Source organism: Tursiops truncatus, chromosome 3 (assembly GCF_011762595.2).
Source record: "Tursiops truncatus isolate mTurTru1 chromosome 3, mTurTru1.mat.Y, whole genome shotgun sequence".
Taxonomy (NCBI): Eukaryota; Metazoa; Chordata; class Mammalia; order Artiodactyla; family Delphinidae; genus Tursiops; species Tursiops truncatus.
The window spans coordinates 154,748,708-154,771,549 of NC_047036.1; the positions used below are offsets into that span (position 1 = coordinate 154,748,708).

At 37.5% G+C, this 22,842-nt stretch overlaps 1 protein-coding gene across 6 annotated transcripts in view; it reads right to left on the minus strand.

Annotated features, from left to right (window-relative positions):
- Nucleotides 1-22,842, minus strand: part of LOC101338161 (uncharacterized) — a 63,305-nt gene that overhangs the window by 37,664 nt on the left and 2,799 nt on the right. For 2 of the 6 annotated variants that reach the window (XM_033855083.2, XM_073802909.1), the window contains 3 exons: nucleotides 21,410-21,536; nucleotides 20,860-20,955; nucleotides 76-16,761 (listed from right to left, as the gene is read on the minus strand). The exons of 1 other annotated variant lie outside the window; for it this stretch is intronic. In XM_033855083.2, the coding sequence (XP_033710974.2) occupies nucleotides 15,314-16,761; nucleotides 20,860-20,955; nucleotides 21,410-21,536 (1,671 nt within the window). In that variant the 3' untranslated portion in view covers nucleotides 76-15,313. Of the gene's footprint in view, nucleotides 1-75; nucleotides 16,762-20,859; nucleotides 20,956-21,409; nucleotides 21,537-22,842 lie in introns of those variants that run through there. 3 more of the 6 variants (XM_073802910.1, XM_073802908.1, XM_073802903.1) reach the window with 3 other exon arrangements.

Genomic DNA, 22,842 nt, shown 5'->3' on the forward strand with positions numbered 1-22,842 from the left:
ATTGATACAAAACAGGGTTCTTGGCCTTCCCCAATCAATAGAAATTGACAAAAGGCCAGACAAGAAATTCAGGCAAGGCTTTATTGGGGCCCCTGCTGCAGCAGTGGGGAGCAAGAACAAGTAACAGGTTTCCTTGCTCACTTGCTTGGGGGGAGGGGTAGCTTGTTCCTTATATGGGGTGAGGGTAGGGGTGTGTCCAGGGGGTCCAGCGGGAGGGGTGGCTTAGGTGGTTTGCCCACCCCTTAGATGGTGTTGTGTGCAGGGGACATGGGCAGTAGCTTGCTTTTGCTCTGGGCTCTTCAAAAGTGGTAGTTGGGTTTTTTGGTCTCTTTATATCTTTTGTCCAGAATTTGCTCCAACTGCACATGCAAGCAGTTATTTTTAGTCCCATATAGTTTCTTTGTACTTTGTTGCTGGAGGAGAGGTGTGCCCAGGTGCAAGCATTGCAGCACTACAGCAAAAGGTCCCAGTCCCAGTCTGTCTCAATATGTATGTGTCCCTAAAACAGTAAGTGTTTACTTTTGCAAGGTGTTTGATATTTATATAAACAGAATCTGCTATATGTTCTTCTGTGACTTACATGCTCAACATGAACACTTATTAGGTTCACCTATCTTGATATATGAAAACTTCATTTTCACTGCTGTATGATTCCATTATTCATTCATTGAACAAAGAAAAGTATATTTAACACCTGTCTTGCGCCTGGCATTGTTGTAGATGCTAGAAATAGACCAGTAAATAAACCTGGCAAAACCTCTGCATTCATGCAGCTTAAATTCTCATGGGAGAGAAAGAAGAAAAATAATAACAAAAATAACTCAGCCATAAAAAAGAATGAAATAATGCCATTTGCAGCAACATGGATAGACCTAGAGATTATCATACTAAGTGAAGTAAGTCAGGCAGAGAAAAACAAATACCATATGATATCATTTATATGTGGAATCTAAAAAATGATACAAATGAATTTATTTACAAAACAGAAACAGACTCACAGACACAGAAAACAAATTTATAGTTACACCAAAGGGAAAAGGGGTGGAGGAGGGATAAATCAGAAGTTTGCGACTAGCAGATACAAACTACTATATATAAAATAAACAAGGTCCTACTGTATAACACAGGGAACTATATTCAATATTGTGTAATAAACTATAAAGGAAAATAATCTGAAAAAGAATATGTATAGCTGCATAGCTGAATCACTTTTCTGTACACCAGAAACTAACACAACATTGTAAATCAACTATACTTCAGTAAAGTAAATAAATAAATAGTATGTGTTTGGAAAGTGATGAGTACTAACAAGAACAAGAAAGGGGAATAGGAACCTTGGTGGGAGAGGAATTTTACAATTTTACACAAAGTGATTATGAAACATTTGACCAACAAGGTGACATTTGAAGAAGAACCTGCAGAAGATGAGAAGTGAGCCAAGCTAAATATCTGGGGAAAGGCTTTCTGATAGACTAACAAGCAGATGCCCTGAGGTGGGAGCATGCCTGGCGTGTTTAAGGAACAATAAGGAAAACAGAAATAAGGAGGGAAAGAGAAGAAGGGGATCAGCGGCAAGAGGACTAGAATTTATAGGCTCTTATTTGTCATTATGTCACTGGATTTTATTCTCAAGAGAATGCTCTGGGCACTGGAGAGACATACTCTTATGTCCATTTTTTTTTAGTGATCATGCTGACTGCTGTGCCGAGAATAAACTAAAAGTTCAAAGTAAGAAGTAGAGAGACTAGGACTAGTTAGAAGGCTATTGTGGTAAATCTGTGAGAGAAAACAGCAGTTTGGACTGAGTAGAAGTTATGAGAAGTGGTTGGAAAAAGTAAAAATTCAAAATATGGAAAAGATGAAGATGTTAAGAACATTGGAATATAATGTTTTTCAACTATGAATTATATATATTCCTTTTAAATTGTCCTGGTAATATTACACTTTAAAAAATATTCTTTATGTTCTGTTTTTCTGGTTATAAAAATTAAGGATTAGCTTATCTCTTGACTTCCTTTTGTTGACCTAAAACAAATAGACTGCCAGTTTTTTCTCCAGCGAAAATGTGTTTATTCAGGATTAGCAAAGAATTGCAATTTGGGGTCTGTAAATATGGTTGTGCAAGTCCTCAGCAAAAATGGAGAGGAGAACTTTTTTATAGAGGGGAAAAGGAAGTTGAGAGGGCTATAAAGAAAGAGCCCATGGCTTTTTCATTGGCTGAGTCCTAACAGACTCTCATTGGCTGAGCTCCTTCCAGGAAAGAAGGGGAAGTCTTTTCTTTTCCTGTTGGGCTCTTCCTATTGTAGGGGTGAGAGCACTCCCTTCTAGTCTCCATTTCTATTTAATTGAGTTTTCTGTTTATTAATTTCTTACACTTTAAACCAAATGCAATTTAATTTTCTGTCCCATTTAAAATTTTAAAAAATATGAGCTAATAGGCCTATCTAATTTTAGTACTTCCATATTCCATTTTCTCTCTCAACTATGAATTTTGGCAATTTCCTTGAGTTTTATAATTTATATTTATTTGTAATTAAATTTATATTTAATCTGTTTCTCTATTGACCATGTCTATACCATCACTTCCTTAATTTTCTCTTTTGGTCTTGACATTTCTGGGTTTTTTCACATTGATACAGCCTAGTTTTTATTTGTGTCCTCTCAGTTATTCCATGGGCCTCTTTTACTTAGTTTTCTGGAGATATCTGAGGCCAATTTCATTTTTCTTCTCTTATAGGTAATCTTCTTCTGTTTATTTATTTCTGTACATTGACTTTTATAAACCCCCCCTTTATTTCCTGTATCTTTAAGTATTTCTATTTTTTTCCCTGTATCTAGCAATTGGTTTTTTCCATTATTATTATTTTTTTTAACATCTTTATTGGGGTATAATTGCTTTACAATGGTGTGTTAGTTTCTGCTTTATAACAAAGTGAATCAGTTATACATATACATATGTTGCCATATCTCTTCCCTCTTGCATCTCCCTCCCTCACACTCTCCCTATCCCACCCCTCCAGGCGGTCACAAAGCAACGAGCTGATATCCCTGTGCTATGCGGCTGCTTCCCACTAGCTATCTACCTTACGTTTGGTAGTGTATATATGTCCATGCCTCTCTCTCGCTTTGTCACAGCTCACCCTTCCCCCTCCCCACATCCTCAAGTCCGTTCTCCAGTAGGTCTGTGTCTTTATTCCTGTCTTACCCCTAGGTTCTTCATGACATTTTTTTTTCTTAAATTCCATATATATGTGTTAGCATATGGTATTTGTCTTTCTCTTTCTGACTTACTTCACTCTGTATGACAGACCCTAGGTCTATCCACCTCATTACAAATAGCTCAATTTCGTTTCTCTTTATGGCTGAGTAATATTCCATTGTATATATGTGCCACATCTTCTTTATCCATTCATCCGATGATGGACACTTAGGTTGTTTCCAACTCCAGGCTATTGAAAATAGAGCTGCAATGAACATTTTGGTACATGACTCTTTTTGAATTATGGTTTTCTCAGGGTATATGCCCAGTAGTGGGATTGCTGGGTCATATGGTAGTTCTATTTGTAGCTTTTTAAGGAATCTGCGTACTGTTCTCCATAGTGGCTGTACCAATTCACATTCCCACCAGCAGTGAAAGAGGGTTCCCTTTTCTCCACAGCCTCTCCAGCAGTTATTGTTTCTAGATTTTTTGATGATGGCCATTCTGACTGGTGTGAGATGATATCTCATTGTAGTTTTGATTTGCATTTCCCTAATGATTAATGATGTTGAGAATTCTTTCATATGTTTGTTGGCAGTCTGTATATCTTCTTTGGAGAAATGTCTATTTAGGTCTTCTGCCCATTTTTGGATTGGGTTGTTTGTTTCTTTGTTATTGAGCTGCATGAGCTGCTTGTAAATTTTGGAAATTAATCCTTTGTCAGTTGCTTCATTTGCAAGTATTTTCTCCCATTCTGAGGGTTGTCTTTTGGTCTTGTTTATGGTTTCCTTTGCTGTGCAAAAGCTTTGAAGTTTCATTAGGTCCCATTTGTTTATTTTTGTTTTTATTTCCATTTCTCTAGGAGGTGGGTCAAAAAGGATCTTGCTGTGATTTATGTCATAAAGTGTTCTGCCTATGTTTTCCTCTAAGAGTTTGATAGTTTCTGGCCTTATATTTAGGTCTTTAATCCATTTTGAGCTTATTTTTGTGTATGGTGTTAGGGAGTGATCTAATCTCATACTTTTACATGTACCTGTCCAGTTTTCTCAGCACCACTTATTGAAGAGGCTGTCCTTTCTCCACTGTACAATCCTGCCTCCTTTATCAAAGATAAGGTGACCATATGTGCATGGGTTTATCTCTGGACTTTCTATCCTGTTCCATTGATCTATCTTTCTGTTTCTGTGCCAGTACCATACTGTCTTGATTACTGTAGCTTTGTAGTATAGTCTGAAGTCAGGGAGCCTGATTCCTCCAGCTCCATTTTTCGTTCTCAAGATTGCTTTGGCTATTTGGGGTCTTTTGTGTTTCCATACAAATTGTGTAATTTTTTGTTCTAGGTCTGTGAAAAACGCCAGTGGTAGTTTGATAGGGATTGCATTGAATCTGTAGATTGCTTTGGGTAGTAGAGTCATTTTCACAATGTTGATTCTTCCAATCCAAGAACATGGTATATCTCTCCATCTATTTGTATCATCTTTAATTTCTTTCATCAGTGTCTTATAATTTTCTGCATACAGGTCTTTTGTCTCCTTAGGTAGGTTTATTCCTAGATATTTTATTCTTTTTGTTGCAATGGTAAATGGGAGTGTTTTCTTGAATTCACTTTCAGATTTTCATTATTAGTGTATAGGAATGCCAGAGATTTCTGTGCATTAATTTGGTATCCTGCAACTTTACCAAATTCATTGATTAGCTGTAGTTGTATTTTGGTAGCATCTTTAGGATTCTCTATGTATAGTATCATGTCATCTGCAAACAGTGACAGCTTTACTTCTTCTTTTCTGATTTGGATTCCTTTTATTTCCTTTTCTTCTCTGATTGCTGTGGCTAAAACTTCAAAAACTATGTTGAATAAGAATGGTGAGAGTGGGCAACCTTGTCTTGTTCCTGATCTTAGTGGAAATGCTTTCAGCTTTCACCATTGAGGATGATGTTGGCTGTGGGCTTGTCATATTTGGCCTTTATTATGTTGAGGAAAGTTCCCTCTATGCCTGCTTTCTGCAGGGATTTTATCATAAATCGGTGTTGAATTTTGTCAAAAGCTTTCTCTGCATCTATTGAGATGATCATATGGTTTTTCTCCTTCAATTTGTTAATATGGTTTATCACATTGATTGATTTGCGTATATTGAAGAATCCTTGCATTCCTGGAATAAATCCCACTTGATCATGGTGTATTGTCCTTTTAATGTGCTGTTGGATTCTGTTTGCTAGTATTTTGTTGAGGATTTTGGCATCTATGTTCATCAGTGATATTGGCCTGTAGTTTTCTTTCTTTGTGACATCCTTTTCTGGTTTTGGTATCAAGGTGATGGTGGCCTTGTAGAATGAATTTGGGAGTGTTCCTCCCTCTGCTATATTTTGGAAGAGTTTGAGAGGGATAGGTTTTAGCTCTTCTCTAAATGTTTGATAGAATTCACCTGTGAAGCCATCTGGTCCTGGGCTTTTGTTTGTTGGAAGATTTTTAATCACAGTTTCAATTTCAGTGCTTGTGATTGGTCTGTTCATATTTTCTATTTCTTCCTGATTCAGTCTTGGCAGGTTGTACATTTCTAAGAATTTGTTCATTTCTTCCAGGTTGTCCATTTTATTGGCATAGAGTTGCTTGTAGTAATCTCTCATGATCTTTTGTATTTCTGCAGTGTCAGTTGTTACTTCTCCTTTTTCATTTCTAATCCTATTGATTTGAGTCTTCTCCCTTTTTTTCTTGATGAGTCTGGCTAATGGTTTATCTATTTTGTTTATTTTCTCAAAGAACCAGCATTTAGTTTTATTGATCTTTGTTATTGTTTCCTTCATTTCTTTTTCATTTATTTATGATCTGGGTTTTTTCCATTATTATTGTCTGGGGCACAAAGAAAGGATAAGACTCTGTTCTATTTTTTTCTGCTTTCTTCATTGGCAACATATTAAACGGTTATTCTTGATGTCTGGCTTTCATGTCAATGTGCAAACCTCACACTTAATTCTTTGTCCTTTCCTCCATTTTCTGGGAGGAATCTTCAAATTTATCTTCCAAGCTTACAGAATCCAGTTTACAAAGTGACTATCCTTCTCCACTTTCTCTTTCTAATGTAGTTTATCCTTTTAAAAGAAGTGACCATCTACTTTGTTTGAAAAAATGTCTGCACTGCATATGATATCCATGAAATAGTAAGTAACCCAATATCCTGACCCAGCAGGTTCCTTGGGTCCATTGTGGTGTAACTGAAGGTGGACTATTTTTTTCCTTCCTTCCTCCCTCCCTTCCTCCCTTTTTCCCTTCCTTTTCTGTACAATGGGGAAATTAAAAGAATAATTTTAGAAAACGGAAAATGGGAATTCTTCCCAAGTATTCAAAATTTGAAAGGCTAAATTGAAGTACATGCATAGTGTTTAAAATTAAATTACAGCTCCTCTTCCATCTTATTCTCTTAATCAGCTGATTATCTTAACAACATCCATCCCTGTGTACATGTGGAATTGAGGTTGATGGACTGGCTAGATTGGGGAGACACAAGGGTGTATACTGTTTAAAATGCCATACAGATACTACTGCAAACCTGAGTGATAGAAACATGCAATAAGTTATTTATATCTTCCTGTCCTGTATGAACTCATAGAAGTTTAAAGGATTTTTGTAAAAGCACATTTAAGAATGACTGCAAATATTTGTTTAGAAAAAATAATCCCATTGACCTAAGTGAAGAAATGTGCAGGCTGGATGGTATTGAAGAACAGGAATCCAAGCTGTAATTCTATCCTGGTTTTTCCATCACAACTTTTATGGGGTGAGTCATGAAAACATACAATTTTTTATTGTGTATAATCTATTTGCTTGAAAGAAACTGAAGCTCTGCTAGCTTGTTTCCCTTTGCCCATATCTTGCTACTGAAGCAGAGATCACAAAGCAAATGTTGGAGCACTGGCTGCTTTTAGACTTCTTGCCACAGGCATGACAAGGTTTTGCTCTGTTACAGAAACAACAAACTTTTTTGGATATGGCACATAATAAGCACTTAAAGAATATTGTTGGAATAAAGAGAAATAAAAATCAGGAAGAAATTCTGTGGAAATTGGATAACAAAAATGTTTCTTCAGGTAATTCTTGGAGGTGAGGTAGCGATGGTGGTATAATCTAAAACTTCCATCATATCCTTTAAAAAAACAATAAAGAATATGCAACAGAAAAGAGAAGAGGTAGTGGTGTTCCTAAAATTGATATTAAAACCACCACCAGAAAGAGAAAGTACAGCCTATGTGTGAAAATATGCAAAAGTTTACAGTGTATAAGAGAACTATATGTAAGTACTTAAAAGTACATGCAGGACATATAAACAACTTCCATAGCTCAATAACAACAACAACAAAACAATGCAATTAAAAAATGGGCCGGGGACTTCCCTGGTGGTCCAGTGGGTAAGACTCTGTGCTCCTAATGCAGGGGGCCTGGGTTCGATCCCTGGTCAGAGAACTAGATCCCGCATGCCTGCTGCAACTAAGAGTTCGCATGCTGCAACTAAGAAGACCGCATGCTGCAACTAAAAAATATGCTGCATGCCGCAACGAAGATCCTGTGTGCTGCAACTAAGACCCAGCGCAGTCATAATTAATTAATTAAAATCATTAAATAAATGGTTAAAAAAAACAAAAATGGGCAAAGGTTTCAAATAGACAGCTCTCCAAATAAGATATACAAATGGCCAATAAGCATCTTAAAAGATGCTCAATATCCCTAGTCATTAGAGGAACACAACTCATAACCACAATGAGATACCACTTCACACCTGTTAGAATGGCTATTATATATAAAAAAAAAATAGCAACTGTTAACAAGTGTTGGTGAAGATGTAGAAGAATCCACATTCAAACTAGAACCCTTGTGCATTGCTGATGAGAATGTGAAATGCTGCAGCCGCTGTGGAAAACAGTTTGACGGTGTCTTATAAAGGTTAATATTCACTTCTCAAATAACTATGCAATCCCACACTCTTAGGTATTTACACGAGGAGTAATGAAAACTTAATGTTCACACAAAAACCTGTATCCAATTGTTTGTAGCAGCTTTATTCATAACTTCCAAAAATCGGAAATAACCCAATTGTTCCTCAAGTGGAGAATGGATAAACAAACTGTGGTACATTCATATAATGGACTACCACTCAGCAATTAAAAGGTGCAAAATACTGATACAACAACATGGGGGAAATCTCAAATGTACTAGCCTAAGAAAAAGCAGCCAGACATACGATATTCTATAAAGGCAAAACTATAGGGAAAGTAATTGAAAGCACGGAGTCAAACAGATACTTGTATGCCAGTGCTCATGGCAGCATTATTTACAATAGCCAAAAGGTGGAAGCAACTCAAATGTCCATTGACAGATGAATGGACAAACAAAATGTGGTCTATACATACAATGGAATTTTATTCAGCCTTTAAAAAAGGAAGGAAATCCTGATAACATGCTACAACGTGGATGAATCTTTAAGACATTACCCTAAGTGAAATAAGCCAAACACAAAAAGAAATATATTGTATGATTCCACTTATATGAACTAGCTAGAAAAGGCAAATTATTGGAGACAGAAAGCAGAATAGAGGTTACCAAGGGCTGAGGGAAGGGGAAAATGGAGAGTTACTCAATGAGTACAGGGTTTCTGTTTGAGATGAAGAAAAAGTTCTAGAAATACATTTTGGTGATAGTTACACCCACATTGTGAATGCACTCAATGCTACTGTACACGTTAAAATGGTTAAATGATACATTTTAAGCTATAAATATTTTACAAAATTTTTTTAAGTATATGCAGGATGCAAGGAGGCATTAGTGGGAAGGTAATGCTTCGGGGGAACATTGTTAACAGAAAATAGAGGTGTGGAAACCATGTTTCAAGGGGGAAAGTAGCAAGAGGAGGAAATATAAGATACTGCAGAAGAAAAAGAGAAAATCCCCCCACTTATTTTTGACCCCACAATTCTTCTCCCCAACCCTCAAGTCATCTAGTTAATAAATCATACTTTGCTACACAGCAAGAAGTAGGTGTACTTGAATTACAAATCTTGGACACAATTCCAAGCTTGTTGTGACAGAAAGGACACAGATACCAGCTTGCAGGGAATCTCAGAGGCTAAGTATGTGACAATTTCAGCATCAAAATAAATAATATTAGCAGATTACAGTCCATTGAATATAATAAGAAACTGTGCTTCCAGAGTCATAGAAACAAATAGAAGATAAAACTCTTCCCTAAAGTAGAAAGCCAGTTAATAAGTGTAGAAGGAATGATGGAATTAGATAATTTCCATTTGGAAACCATTATAATAATAATTGATTACAGCAAGTGCCATCAATAGATGCTAAAACTAGTGGAGGGGAGTTTGACCAGTAAAAATATACATGCATACACTCTAGGATTTCCTCTCAAGGTACTAAAGATTACGATGAGAAAAACGGTAACTTTACAGTGGGAAATTAGGTTGATACCACCTTAACCAACAGAGCAAAGTTAAATTTCCCAGGAACAGGTTAACTCAACATCACAAGCCTCCTAATGTGATAATATAATGTACTGAGATGAATATCATATTACTTTGGTGACTTTCTTACCAAAAAGCAAAATCTAATCATGAGGAAATATTTGATAAATTCAATGGAGCGACAGCTGAGAAATAAAATGATCTATTCATTTCACAGATCTCTTCATGAGAAAACATGTTTGATAATGTAACCCAAAGCGCTTGAAAAGATGAATATTTTAAATAATTTAATCACTTTGAACACTGTAAATATATCAGGCATGTCAATTATCACAAAACTTAAAGCATAGTTTGCTTTTTCAGGCTGCTTTGAAAATGGCCTATTAAGAAGCTATGAAAATGGACATTTTTCTCTTTTGCCTAGATTCTGAACAAGTCTCTGAGAATAAGAGAAATTAGGTAAAGAAAAACCTATCGATAGCTTAATGATGATTGTTACTTCTTTGCCTTGTTCTCTTATGATGCACATGTTTTGGTTTACTACGTTTCCTTACTTGTGATAGGAACCAATATTCTCTTCCTCTGGTGATCTAGGGAGATGAATGAGAAGGGGAAGGTGCAGACAGGAGGGAGATGTTGATGGTTCTGTTAATGAGACACATTTAAATTTAACAGTGGCCTGAAGAATGTTAATCACTTTGGAATAGCCCTTGGTACAACATCTGAGGTCATTACATCTTAAACTTTATCCTAAACTTTATCCTTAAACTATTTGTTCCTTAAACTTTATCTTAAACTACATGTTCACTTTATCCAGGGTGATCAGGCATGAAGATGTCTGCTTTATTCTCTCTCAAATCACGCAGTACAGTGTTGGACCAAAAATTTATACTTAATTATTTTTACTGACATACACACTGGCCATCATTCTAGCTGGCCTGGGCAGCCTCTTCTTGACAAGGGAGCCTCTTTCAGGCATCAAGCAAGCTGAGGAATTCTCTGCTCCTTCCCAAGTCATTTCCTTGCCTCACACCCTGAGGTAATTACCATCCAGAATTTTGTGTTTATGTGGTAGTCACCAAATATGGTCACCCAATGAACCATGCCCCCTGGTATTAATGCCCTTCTATAATCTTCTCCCCTTGAATCTGGGCCAAATCTGTGAATAATTTTTGATCAATAATATTCAGCAGAATTAATGTTGTGACTTCCAAAACTGAGTTATAAGATTTGCCACTTCTACCTACGTCGCTCAGAATGCTTGCTCTAGGGACACTCCCTCTCAGAAACCAGCCACCTTTCTGTGAGAAGCTCAAGCCACACAGAAGCCCAACTATGCTCCCACCTGGCAGTCATCAACAACGGCCCGCCACCTTGGGTATCAAGCCCAGTCGTGCCTTTAGCCCCAGCTGCCACTTGAACGCAAACACATTAGACACTCTAAGTAAGAATTGCCCAGCTGAGCCCAAACGTGGAACCAAGACAGATATTAATAACTTGTTTTTTAAGCCAGTAAATTTTGGGGAGAGTTGTTACACAGTAGTGGATAATGTGGACCATGAACAACAAAATGGAGTTACTTATGTCAAAGGGATCTAAAATGGAGCCAGGAGGCCACTAAGGAAGTAGAACTTACACACATCCACCCCCAGATGCAATACAAACTTTTGACACAGCCATCCTGAGACCATCTGGAACTTTTTTTTTTTATGGAACTTGTTTTCTTTTCTCCCTCGAGACCACAGCTTAGCAACCAATCTGCTGTCCCCAAGTGACTGAATGCCACCAATCGTAGTTCTCTAAAAATAACGTGTATATAATGTTACTGGGATGTTTTTGTCTGTTGTTTTTATAAACCCTAGCCATTTTTTATTTCCCTCCGAACATATTTGAGTGGCTGCTAGAATCTATGCCTCTCGAGTTGCAATTCTTAGGACCTCAAACAAACTCTTTTTTCTTATTTGCAGTCTTCTGCATTTTGGGGGTTAACAATAACTAAAACACTGTCTCATCCAATCACTTGCTGTTTTTATGATCTTCACTACATGTACATATCACTTAGTATAAACTTAATTTTGCAAAAAAATGATATACCACATGTAGCTTCCTATGACTTTAGAATTCAGCATGTTTTACAATTCATCAAAGTTTTGTATATAGCTTTGGTTCATCAATTTTCATTGCTGTTTACCGTGTTAATACTCTAAAGTGTATCCATTCTCCTACTAATGGACATTCAGAAGACTACTTCCAAATATTTGCTATTATGATCAGTATGTCTTTACACATAATTCTTGGTGCTCATCTGCAAACATTTATGTAGCATGTATAGGTGCCTGTGTATTACAACAAGCAGGTGTTCAACTTTGCAAGATGTCATGACCTGTATCAATTTATACTCCCACTAGTAGAGTATGAATGCCAGTTATTCCACATACATTCCAAAACTCAGTATTGTCATACATCTTATATTTGCTCATGTGTACTTTAAAATCATGCCTGTGGTCCTAATCTACATTTTTAAACTAATGAAGTTAAGCATCTTTTCATGTTTTTGGAAATTTGTATTTCCTCTTCTATGAAATAAGTAGTCATGTATTCAGATCACTTTTTTCTATTGTTTTTCTTTTTTGTTGTTGTTCTTTATTAATTTTTTACTATTTATTTGGTTGTGCCGGGTCTTAGCTGTGGCAGGCAGGCTCCGTAGTTGCAGCTCACCAGCTCCCTAGTTGAAGCATGCATGTGGGATCTAGTTCCCTGAACAGGGATTGAACCCACGTCCCCTGCATTGGGAGTGCGGAGTCTTATCCACTGTGCCACCAGGGAAGTCCCAAGTTTTTCTTTTTAATTGATCCATACAAATTATTCAAAATTTCCAGAAAACATATTGGGCATGCTGTGGAAAGATTTCCTTCTGTTTTGTGTCTTGATTTTTCATTTCCTTTTTGGTATATTTTGATAAGCATAAGTTCCTTATTTCAATGTGAGCAAATAATATAAATATTTTATATACCTTATTTGTATCCTGTTTTAAAAAATCCTTCCCTATCTTGAGGTCATAAAGTTATTCCTTACATATTCTTCCAAAATCATATAACTCTTGATATGGTGAGGGTAGGCATCCATTTTTTTTTTTTTTTTTTTTTGTATGTGCATGAACCATTTCTGCTTCTTAGAACCATTATTGGGTAGTTCATTCTTTCCCCATACTCATCATGTCATGAATACTTCTAACCTTTTATTATTTTTTTCAGCAGGTTTTTTGTTAAATACCTTTTTATCTGGTTAGAAAGTTCCTTTCTACTGCTGCTTGGCTAAAAGTTTTTATCATGAGTAGGTACTGAGTATTTTGGGTTTTTTCCTACATGTATTGAGATGAACATATGGACTTCCGTTAATATTAAGGTAGTGCACAGCACCTGTAAGTTTCCTAATGTTAAAATAACCCATGCATTCCCATGAAAATTCTGTATTTATCATGTGTTATCTATGTTTAGGTACTTTGGTTTACATTTGCTAATGCTTTGTTTGGATTTTTACATTTCTGTTGATAGATGATATTGGCCTGCAATTTTTCTGTCTTGTATTTTCCTTGTCTGATTTTTGTACTGGGTTATATTAGAATCATCTGAAAGATCCTGCAAAAGACTTAATCTGTTACACTCAAGTTTGATAGACCTCGCCTTAAAAATAACTAGGCTTAATATTTTGCGTGATTTTATTTAATTTTTTGATGATTTTAGGACTATTGATACTTAGGGAATGCTATTGTCTGAAAGTTTGTGTCCCCTCAAAATTCATGTTGAAATTCAACTCCAAAGGTGATGGTATTAGGAAGTGGGGCATTGGGTGATGATGATCATGAGGGTACCTCCCTCATGAATAGATCAATGACCTTATAAAAGAGGTCCCTGACAGCTCCCTCACCATGTGAGGACACAGTGAGAAGTCACCAGACATGAACCAGGAAGAGGGTTAACCACAATACAGCCATGCTGGTGCCTTGATCTTGGACTCCCCAGCCATAATCGTGAGAAATAAATTTCTGTTGTTTATAAGCTACCCAGTCTCTGGTATTTTGGTATAGCACTCCAAACTAAGATAGGGAAGTTATGTGTTTCCTAGGAATTTTCCTTAGGTAATTAGAGAATTTAAAAGAATGGTTGTTGGGAAAGAGACATTGCAGGTAGAGTACTAAATGACCCAGAAGAGTTTGTTCCTCACAAGTCTGAAACAATGAGACTGATTAGCCCTAGGAGGCAAAGCTGAATTCACTGATTTTTGCTTTGCTAAATCTCCATCCGAAATAATAACATTTTGGAGTTTTTGTTTTGTTTTGTTTTAGCACCTTGGCAAATAGAAAAAAAAACTAACAGTTTTTAAAATGAAATGAGTATTCCTGTCCTTAACTGCTTGTCTACTCCTGATAAAATTGGCAAAACTGGATGTTAACCTCTGAACTTCTGTGAAGCTCAACAATTTTAGTATGACTTGTTTTTAGCTTGCTCAAATTATTGTTCACATTTTAGAAATGCTTTACTGGGATAAATAACTTGTTAAAACACATAGCCCATTTTTTGGAGGAAAAAGCATCTGAACTTAGAGCCTGAATTTTTGTCTAGTGGCCCTCAGAGTGTGCAAGGGAGAGAGCATCACGTGATGGAGGTGAAGGTAGAATTTAAGAGTGAAAGTTATCTTGTTCACTTGACTTCCTAGGACAACCCAAGTTCCATGTTGTTCCTGGGCCTTACTGGTGGCTGGTAACCAGAGAACTCAAGGAAGCAGGTACAACCTGGGGGCCAAGAGTCATACTCCCTATGGCTACATTGCAAGATGATTTTTAACAACATTTATCAGTAAATTAACTTGCAAAAGCAGTTATCTAAACAACCTCTAATTCTCAGCTTAATACAGCAAAGGTAATCAACTTATGAGAAAAACAAGTGAAATATCATGCCTTCCGTGATTTGAAATCATGTGACTTTAGATCTGATTCAGAGTTTGGAATAGTTGGGGAGAAAACTCAAAGGACTTATACCTGCAGTTTACAGAGTGATTTTACTTTCAGGTGAATGGCTTAGGAAGCAGGGGAGAAATAACTCAAAAGTTTTAACAACCACCAAGTACAGAAGTTGCTTTTAAACTCTTACAAAAACAAATTTTAGTGACAGTGAGGTAGCTCCAGGTCACCTGCTTACATTTCCTCTCCAATACATTCTTCTTAGTACAACTGGCTTGCGTAACACTCAAATGCAGTTTCAAAAAAATAGAATACTAGATTAATCTGAAGTCTGGATTTTATGGCTGCACTTTTCCATAAATCAACATGCTTCCCAGTGATGCCTGTGAAAGCTGGTGGCTGTTATCATACATCACTAGAAAGAAAATAAAATACTAACCCTTTGACCTGACAAATTTTCTATTTTATAGTCAGTAATAACTTAAGAATATATGAAAACAACATCTTATAGAAGCTTTCCTAATATTCCTAAGGTTATCTTGCATCATAAAGTCTCTGATGTTTGATGAGGTCTAAATTCTGAAGTTTAATTCACAATTAACTAATCTTCATGATTTTCTCCCCAAGATGAATTCTTTGATATTTCATGTGGAATTAACTTCAGTTGGAAGGTTTTTCCCCATGCATTTAACTTATAGTTTTTCTCCAGTATGAGTCCTCTGATGATTTGTAAGGGATGAGCTCTGACTGAAAGCTTTCCCACATTCTTTACATTTATAAGGCTTTTCTCCTGTATGAATTCTCGTATGTGTCATAAGGGATGAACTCTGTCTAAAGGCTTTCCCACATACTTTACAGTTATATGGTTTCTCTCCAGTATGAATTCTCTGGTGCTGAATGAGAGCTGAGCTTTGGTTGAAGGCTTTTTCACAGTCATTACATTTATAAGGTTTCTCTCCAGTATGAATTTTTCGATGAGTATTAACTGCTGAGTGGGAACTGAAGGCCTTTCCACATTCCTTACAGTTATATGGTTTCTCTCCAGTATGGATTCTGTTGTGTATATTAAGCCGTGAAATCCAGGAGAAAGCTTTCCCACATTCATTACATTTGTAAGGTTTTTCTCCAGTATGAATTCTTTGATGTTGTATAAGAGCTGAGCTTTGGCTGAAGGCTTTCCCACATTCTTTACAGGCATAAGGTTTCTCACCAGTGTGAATTCTCTGATGTATAATAAGAGCTGAGTGGTAACTAAATACTTTTCCACACTCATTACAATTAAAGGGTTTCTCTCCAGTATGAATTCTATGGTGTCTACTTAGCCGCGATATTGAAGTAAAGGCTTTCCCACACTGACTACATTCATACGGTTTCTCTCCAGTATGAATTCTATGATGCTGAATGAGAGATGAGCACTGGCTAAAGGCTCTCCCACATTCATTACACTTGTAGGGCTTTTCTCCAGTATGAATTCGCTGGTGATTATTAAGGGATGAACTACCTTTAAATGTTTTTCCACATTCATTACATTTATAGGGTCTCTCTCCAGTATGCATTCTCTGATGTCCAATGAGAGATGTAGTGAAACTGAAGGCTTTTCCACATTCACTACATATATAAGGCTTCTCTCCAGTATGAACTCTCAAGTGCTGAGTTAGAGATGAGCTTTGGCTAAAAGCTTTCCTACATTCCTTACATTTATAGAGCTTCTCTCCAGTATGGATTCTCTGATGTTTACTCAGAGAAGAACTGTGGAGGAAGATTTTCCCGCAGATACTACACTTGTAACACTTACGCACTGTGTTGATTCCCAGCTGTTTAAATAGAATTGAATACTGCTGTGAACAGGGTTTCCTTCCTCTGGAAACAATTCTGGGTTTTCTAATAAGTGATAATTTTAGATCAAGATTTTCCCCAAGGTCAATACCTGTAAAGCTCTTCTCCTTCATACAGGTTTTCTTGATGGTAACTAAGACTCCCCTCAAAGGTCTGTTCTTTTTGCCTTGCTGATTCTCTAGTTTTTCCTCATTTATGTAAATTTCTCCCAACTTGAAGTCAAAAGGACCATCACCTATGAGTTGATTCATTACTTCCTGATTTTCTTCTTCAGAAACTGTGGTTTCAAACAAGCTCTCCCATCCTAAAATAAATGAAACATGTAAGTCTCTGTTGCACTGAGAATAAAGAAAAATGACATCAACATATACAAGGATGGCTAACAAATGTATCCTGCGAGTCCTTAGAAAAGGATGAAAAAAGAAGAGCAAGAGAAACAAGCAGGATGGAAGATGTGCCTGGGTGGGAAAGGGTCTGAAGAAACCTATGTGTGGGTGGGCTGAGTAACTGAGAGGGCAGCTCTTCCAGTAGAGCCAGGCCTGATCTAGTAACAAAGCAGAGGTCAGCAGGGTATACAGCATTTCTGTGTACAGCAGGTTGTACTGTTATTCAGCTTCATCTCCCAGGTCAGCCACCAGTGTACTCAAGCCAAATCCAAGAGAAAACTGCAGAGGGGCTATAAACAAAAAGTGGAAGAAGCACTGCCCTTAAAAGGCTCTTTGAAACACCAGACCTCAGCTACTGAAGTTCTGGGACTCATTTGAGTGCTATGCATAATGTTGTAATGAACTTCACTGACTCACTCAGACAATATCTACTGAGTATCCACTGTGTATTACCATGCAAAGGTCAAGACTCAGGGTTACGGGGAACATGCCAGATAAGAGTCCAATTTTCACAAGGTTTACATTCTAGTAGCCAACACTGACAATAACCAAGTAACCAAATAAAGTATTGGGAGTAATGAGAACTGTAAGAAAATATACAAAAACAAGGCAATGTGTAGTATGAGTGAACAACCTGATATTTTAAACTGGGTGGTGAGGAAATAAAATTAAACATGAGATCTAAATAACACACAAGAGCTGGCCATGAAAAAACATGCATATAAAGATGATTCCACCTAGAAAGAAGAGCCATTACAAAGGCACTAAGGCAGGAGTAAGCTTCGTGTGTTTGCAGATAAAGAACAAGTGTGGCCTAGGCAAGAGGGAACTAGGGGAGAGTGCTACAATGGGAGGAAATGAGGTGGGCAGGGGCCACATCATGTGGCATCTTGTAAGATATAAGAATGTGTTTGGAATTTCTTCTAAGGATCACTGGGGGATGGTTGTGTGACAAATGGGCTGTAATTGGGGGCAGAGGAAAACAGAACAAAGACAGGTATAGAGCAGCCAATTAGGAGGCTGCCACAGTCTTCCTGGAGGAAGGTGATGGCAGTCTGCACTGGCATGGTAGCAGAATCACGCACACTGAGATATTTTAAAGGCAGAGATGACAGGTATGTTCACCTGTGAATAGGGGGTACAGAATAAGTGAGAAGACTCAAGAATGATGGCTTTTGGCTTGGGGAACTCAATGGAGATGGGTGCCATATAGGAAATACTGCGAGAAGACTACATTTTTGAAAATGATTTTCTGTCTACCTTTTTGATCACTTAGGATACAGTGCAAGAAATGGGATCACTGATTCAAAAGGAATGAATGTACCCTATGAAAGAGCTTTCATTTTCTTAACTAAAAAGGAAATATATAATCATTGTAAGAAAAATTAAGAAAATACAGAAAACTATAAAAATGAAAATACAGTTCACCCCTAAACACCTCATGCAAATATAATCACTGCTATGTGTGGAATTCAGCTCACCAAAATTTTTCTGTATATAAAGAAAACATTTTTACATAAAAAATTAAAGTGGTTAAAACTTCCCCCTCCCCCACTTCACTTAAAAAAAAATCATGAATTCCATGTCCATAAATGTAGGCTGACATCATCGTTTTGATGGCTGCATAATATTCCAGTACATGAATATATCATATTTAATAAATCTCCTTTGGAGTCATTTAGCTTTAGTTACTCCTAGTAATGCCTCATGTTATAACAAACATTCTTTTACACTATCTTTGCAACTTTGCACAATTATGGAATTATTTTCTTAAGATAAATTTCTAAGCCTGGGATTGATTTTAATAAAGCCAGAAAGACTTCCAATCAAAATCCCACTAAAGATATTGCTTATTGCTCAGAACAGTAGCAAAACACTGGATGTGTATTTCTTAACCTTTGGTAATATTCCCTATTAAAGAGAAAAATGGTATCTCATTGCTTTAGTTTGAATTTCATTGATTTATAATGAAGTTGAGTAGTTTTTCAAGAAATCTTTTTAATCATAATGCTCATGCCTTTGTGCTATAATTATTCAGACCTTCTTCCCCTTATATTTACTTTTGTATTCCATAGCCATGACAGCAATATTAATAGGGAAAAATGGGAAACTAAAATTTCCAAAAGGAAGATTGTTTAATAAAATATGGCTTAACAATACACTAGAGTTCTTTCAATGAAGTAGACCTCTATTCAATGATGGCTAAATAATTGAATGACATTCATAATTAAAAACAAATTCAAGAACAATATGTATAATCAATCTGTTTCTCTGCGTGCATGTGTCTTTCTCTCTCATGTACAAATACACTCAAACAAATATTCACAGTCTGAAAAGATAAATAGTAAAATATTAACAATGGCTCAGCACAGTTGGTAAAATGTCAAGTGAATCTCCTTTTTTTACTCCTCTTTTTTTACAATAGCATGCACACCTTAAACAAATTTAAAATAATTAATTTTTTTTAATGCTTGCAAAAGAGGAACACAGTCAATTTGAAACTAATGATTTCTTTGCCAACTAGAAAGCTCACAGCCAAATTTGAAACTCATCCTTGGCTACCATCCCGGTTCTTATAATAGATACATTTATTTTCTACAGTTCTGATTGAATTTCTATTTTATTATATTGTTATTCTTACAGTGAGGCTTCTCCAATTGTCCATGGAATATGGCAGAATATATTTTAGTATGTGGTAGAAAAAAGATCCCTGAACTGAAAAAAGACTTGGGTCTTCAAAGCAAAGGGCCCCGTGAATGCCAAATAATATTAAAAACAAAAACAAAAAAGTCAAACCTCCTTGATATAACTTAATGAAACTTCTGAATTCCAAAGACAAAGAGGATATCTTATAATATTCTAGACAGAAGACAAAAAACGGGGAAAATGTTTTCTATACAGGAAACAGAGGGGAAAAAAACTCCAGAGGACTTTTAATCAACAATACTCAGTGCCCCAACACAGTGGAGCAAAGTCTGAACAATTCTTGGGAATAAAAACTGATGCCAGAACTCTAGATCCCAAACATAATTCCCACAGGAGAGGTAAAAGAATTGATATTAGACATGCACAAATACAGTACACATGAACCTTTCTGAAAACATTACTCAGTAAATATTCTAGTCAGACCAAAGGAAAAAATCTGAAGACAGAGTTCATGAATAGAAACACAAGACTGAACTGACATAGAAAGGCTATCTCTTGCTATCAAGAGAAATAAATTCTGGACAAGCAGCAAAACTCAAAAAGCGAGCCATCCCCTGGTGTCAGAAACAAAGACAATATTCAAAGTAGAACAGAAAGCAAGAGCTTATGATTCAGCAACCCACAGGGATTTTAGAGATTGAGAGATATGTCCTAGAAGCCAGGGTCTGGAACATATTAGTTTAAAATTTTTCACACAAAAGAATTAGGGAAAAGGCATGTTGAACATCTGCAAACCTTCTGCCTGAATTCAGTAATTGTTACCACTTTGCTAACCTTGCTTTCTCTCTCTTGCATAGTACAAAATATACATGCAACTTTTTGTTTGTTTATTTTTTCTTTTTTTGTATTTTTTTTAGCTGAAACGTGTAAAAAGTTACAGATAAGTCAAAGCAAAAACCCAAGATGGGACAACGAGAAATGCACTGTAGTGATAAAAGGTTTGTTCAGACCATAAAAAGAAAATAATTTAAGAAAATAATCAATCCAGTAAAAGCAAGAAAAAAGGGGGAAGATATGTATCACAAACCTTTACACATTACATACTGCATTACATATTCTGCATTCAAATTACAAAGGACATATGACAAAAATGCAACCCATATTGGAAGAATTCAACTCTCCCTCTGAACCTGCTGTACCAAGTACTCAAAAAGGTCAAATGAGGATATGCCCTTCCCAGCATTTCTCATCTGGCCTGGTACATCAAGGAGGGCCTTCATCAGTATCTCCTGCGTGCAGCCTCCTCACTGATCAGCAAAGCCCAAGCAGTCAGAAAATGCTATACCCATTTCCCAATTACTGTCACTCACCTAGACATGTGCTTTGAGAAACTCCATTTTCCACCATCCAGGGGTCTTCCCCTTGCTCTAACTGGAGGATAACTTTTGGTTTGGAAAACAGAATCCCTGTTCATGAGCAAGAAAGAGAATGAATCCATGGTGCAGACATGAGTGGCCAGTCTGACACTCAGATCCAGCCCCAGAGTCTGGGGCAGAGGGACAGTTGAGAGGAAAGAGATTTGTTCTGAGAAGGGTTTAAAATTGGGCTCCCAGAGGATGGCCAGGAGGTGGTCTCAGGAAGAAAGTTAGGGCTCTGGCTGTGCACTCCTCTAAGCTGGAACCTCCTGTGAGACCCAGAGGGACAGAGTTCAGGGGACAGAAGACAGGAAAAGCACAGAGAGGATGCCCATCACCAATTCTACCAAGCCAAGACTTGTCCCGGCGGCCAAGGGCAATAGCAACCGCTACTTTCTGAGTCCACCTGTGGGCTGAACCTGGCCATGCCGTCCAACTGTCCTCCCTGGAGAGGGCACCAAGGTGCTCCCCCAGCAGATTCTACATCACAAGGAAAGGTCCTTACCCAGCGAGAACAGAGTGCTGTAGTTCTCCAACATCACCTCCTGGTACAAGGTTCTCTGCGCAGAGTCCAGATGCAACCACTCATCCCGGCTGAAGAACACAGCCACATCCCTGAACGTCACAGACTCCTGTAACAGAAACCCATTCTTGCTCACCCAGGGCCATACCCTCTGTGGGATGACTGGGCAGCAACACTGTCACCACTCTAGGTTCTGAGCATTTCAGGCTGAATACTTCCTTACCACCCCTCAATTACTGATCACATATATATTTGTCACCTACCTACTGTCAGTGGTGCACTGTGTCCCCAGAAAAATGAAACACAGCAGCCAAACAAGGTAAAGCACTTGAAATAATTAAATAAAATCAGAATGACGGAAACACTGAACTCTAGACATGGACATGTACAATCACCTAGACCAAACTCATTTTACAGGTGAGACATGAGAATTGGGTTTTAGAAGGTTTTAGAGCCTCCAATACACTCACTCAAGGAGGGATAGGTGTGCTTGGATTCTGTCATCACCGTGGGCCATCTGTGTCCCGGGCAAGAGGACACTGACAGTCACAGTAAGGGAGGCTCGGAGAATGCCTCAAGCATGGCTTTCCCAGGAGTGGGCCCAGCGTGGTGAGCTGCACAATCTTTGAAGAGCCAGGTGAGAAGGCTGCAGTTGGGACTCTCTCTCCCCACCACAGAAGTCTTTGTTCTACCTCTCTCTGATACCAAGCAGGACCCTGTGGGGCCCTGCTGTATACAAAGAGCCTTTCCATGTCCCCCATTTCTTGTTTGTAGAAAAAGGGCTTCAGCTTCCTAGACCTTCCTGAACACCAAAGAGCATATTCAAACAGTTGCTAATCAAGGAAGTGAGGGAATGCAGAAACAAAGGAACAGACAAACAAAGGAAACTGTTTCTGTTGTCAAGAAACAACAGTGCAGCCAAAAAGTAGGGTCCTGGTTCCTGCTCAAGGGACATACATAACAATGTATCTTTGAGTTCTTCTGCAGGAACTAAGGCCCCCATCCAGGTAGAGAATGTTACTTAAGGCTGAGCACAAGAGTCCTGGACACTGCCCTGTTACCTCACCACCAACCAATCAGAAGAAAGTCACACACTCTGCAGCCCTCACCCCAAATTTTCCCTAAAAAAACTTATCTCCGAAAACAGTCAGGGAGTTCAAGTTTTTTTTAACAAGCCATCCTTTCTCCGTGCTTGGCCCTGCAATAAACCTTTTCCACTCCAAACTCCGACGTTTTGGTTAGTTTTGCCTCACTGTGCATCAGGGACACGAACTTGCCTTCAGTAACATCTCCCGCTTCACTGCATCACAAGTCACCTCTTTTAAAGTAGTGGCCCCTTTCTTTTATTATTAAGAATCTTTTTTTTTAAGCAACTTAGGAATAAGCAAAAGAAAAAGGAATGTTAATCTAACTTT